Source organism: Diaphorina citri, unplaced genomic scaffold (genome assembly GCF_000475195.1).
Source record: "Diaphorina citri unplaced genomic scaffold, Diaci psyllid genome assembly version 1.1 scaffold5276, whole genome shotgun sequence".
Taxonomy (NCBI): domain Eukaryota; kingdom Metazoa; phylum Arthropoda; class Insecta; order Hemiptera; family Psyllidae; genus Diaphorina; species Diaphorina citri.
Window position 1 is genome coordinate 1 of NW_007382652.1, and position 2,809 is coordinate 2,809.

The window sequence follows — 2,809 nt, forward strand, 5'->3', positions numbered from 1 at the left end:
GTAAGATGAAAATAGAAATAAAAATGAAGGGGCAGAATGCAAAATTTTAAAGGGGTGTTTTCTTTCCCCTTATTTCCTCCAAACAGCTGATTTTGTTTTGATTTCGGATTTCGATTTTTGTGGAAAACACAAAACAGGCAAAAATCAAGAAAGGTCACAAGTTTTGGTTTTGGGGAGGACTGAAAGTTTTGTCACTTTTGCCTATTGCCTTCAACTTTTGAAAGCTCCAGACTTGTGAACTAACTCTGCAATGGCATCAAAGAGAGCTGGCAGTAAGTATTTGGGTTTCAGTTCCAAACTCGACTTTTCAGAGTGCACTGAAAATTGCCTCGTAGATCCAGGGGTTAGAGTAGGATAAGCAACTGACTCACGTACTCTGCTTTTTAGCAGCAGATTTTAACGTTATGAATACTCCACATTCCATCAAAATATTGCCCTTTGCAAAAGCAGTATCATGGGAAAAGAGACTTCAATCTTCTCTAAAAGCACAATCAGAGATGTGTAAATAATATTGTAAAGTGGGTTACCAAGAGAATATGAGACTTCTGAATAAGAGATTAGTTAGGACATATGAAGTACTGACCCACACCAGTGCTGATGTTCATGACTTTGAAAGTTCTAAAACTCACCTAATTTTTGTTTATATTTCAGGTGCTCTACAGAAATGGGCTTGGGAATACTCTGGTTTCCGCAAGTATGGTAAGATCTCAAAATATATTGACTTGCATATTTATTCAAAGTATATAATTTAGTGAAAATTAGGGCTGTCTAGGGATTAGGGAGCAATATTGCCTGTATGTATGTATAATACCAAACCAAAGACACAGATTTTTTTCTTTCTTTCAAAATGGAAGATTATACCATTCTAAATTTTCAGGTCTGTACTATGATGACCTGGCCAATGAGACTCCCGTTGTGGAGGAAGCTCTACGAAGACTGCCTGAGAAGCTCAAGAATGAGCGTCACTTCCGTCAACTGAGGGCCGTCCAGCTGAATATCCAGAAGAGCATCCTGCCGAAGGACCAGTGGACCAAGTATGAAGATGAGACGAGGTATCTGAAGCCATACATCGAACAAGTTGAGAAGGAATTCAAGGAGAAAGAAGAATGGGGGAAATTGTATTAGATGACTAGATCTCCCCCACTTATGTTCTTTTTCTTTTCGTACATTTATCTCTTGTTAGATTTTAAATGTGAAGCTTGGAATTTTCCAAAACAGGCCTAGGTATAGGCATCAGTAATATAAGAGTAGGTTCTTACCCCAGCTTATTTCACCATTCTCCTCTATCTACTTCTTAAAAAAAAAAAAAAAAAAAAAAAAAAAACTATGGTTTTGTAATAAGGGGGGAGAAAAAACATTTTTTTTTTTTTTTTTTTTATAATTGTGTATAAAAATAAATATTTAGATAGTACTCATGTAGTAATTGTAAGTAAACAAATCATAAAATGCTACTTTCTATAATATAACAGTATTGTTACCAGTATATCATCATCTAAAGTACCTATGAATGTGACAGAACATATTAAATGTTAAGGGGAAAAATAAAGGAAAGGATAAAGTTACATAGGTACTCTCATATTCAACAAAATGAGAAATGGACAACAAAGTTGTCGAATAGTTGCATGTGAATTCTCTGAATGTCCTAGAAAAGAGAACACTGTGAGGTTGCAGTACATCAGTCAATTTCAGAAGTAATCCTCATTCTGTATGTAAACCCAAAGATTGGATACAAAAATAATAAAAGCTACACAAGTGGGTGTTTTAATTTCAAACAAGGTCTGATGATTTTGAATTTAGCTGTGAGTAAGGTTTTTTGTTCACCAAAACAATTTGGTCCTCTTACTACTGTCTTGACTTGGAGAGCTTTAACATAGAAACCAACAAAGTTGTTCAGAGGTAATTTCAACACAACGTTGTATGGACGGATGGAGGAAGTGTTTGATAAAGCAAGGGAATACTAAGGTCTTTATAAAACTACTTAGACTTACATAAAAAATCCTTCTAATTTCAAAAACCTTAGTAAAACTATGAACAACGCTGGTTTCCCCGCCGAATAGTAAGGCGATATCCTTTGAGGAGGAACACATAGTAACGATAAAAAATGGTAGGTAATGTAAAAGAATGGGTAATATAAAAAATATTCAATAATGACAAAAAATATAACCTAGAGAAGCACAAGAGGTAGAAAACATCAATCAAAGCTTGAAAGGGGAAAATAGAAATGTAAGAGAATTTTTTAGTTGGTTTAGCAAAAAGCTTATCACAAATCCATGTTCCCCTCTAATTAAAAACCTTGATAAGATCTTGTACGACGACTAAATGGAATCAACCAGATGACCAAAACCCCATACTTATCACAGTGTGGACCAGTACCCATTTACGGTGGAAAAATAAAATAAAATAAAAAAAAAAATATAAATTAAAGGCCGGTTACACAAGCTACGACGTTAGTCTTTCCACAATCGTATCCGTGATAACCACGATATTGCCGCAAAAATTTCGGTTATATTGAAGTGAAATTTGCCCAAAAAATCGTGTACACGACGCAAGATTTGTTGCAAACTCAAAAGGTGGGAAAGACCAAACAAGCAGCAGTTACTGGGCTTTAGATCTTGAAAGTTTCAGCTTCAACTTACAAATAAAATCCAGTGATTTAAGTAGGTAGTTTCTCTACCCGGTCCGTCATGTCCAGTGGATGAGGTTCTACTATCCCGAAGGTAGGTCCACCTAGAGTTAAATCATCGCTGACGGAAAATGATTTAGGGGTACTCACAAAGTTTCGATCATACCCATTCCTGGTCCAGGTGGA

The 2,809-nt window shown here is 35.6% G+C and overlaps 1 protein-coding gene across 1 annotated transcript; it reads left to right on the forward strand.

Annotated features, from left to right (window-relative positions):
* The first annotated feature begins 109 nt into the window (after positions 1-109).
* LOC103521457 (cytochrome b-c1 complex subunit 7-like) lies at positions 110-1,324 on the forward strand. Its single transcript, XM_008486569.3, has 3 exons — positions 110-272; positions 652-699; positions 878-1,324. The coding sequence occupies exons 1-3, from the start codon at positions 251-253 to the stop codon at positions 1,123-1,125; spliced, it is 318 nt and encodes a 105-aa protein (XP_008484791.1). The 5' UTR covers positions 110-250; the 3' UTR covers positions 1,126-1,324.
* Positions 1,325-2,809: the final 1,485 nt, after the last annotated feature.

What these genes read in the sequence shown, in the direction of transcription:
- LOC103521457 (XM_008486569.3), top strand. Translation starts at nt 251, where the DNA reads ATGGCATCAAAGAGAGCTGGCA. An exon ending in GGCATCAAAGAGAGCTGGCA is followed by an intron (nt 273 to 651) that starts GTAAGTATTTGG and finishes TTTATATTTCAG; the next exon opens with GTGCTCTACAGAAATGGGCT. An exon ending in CTCTGGTTTCCGCAAGTATG is followed by an intron (nt 700 to 877) that starts GTAAGATCTCAA and finishes CTAAATTTTCAG; the next exon opens with GTCTGTACTATGATGACCTG.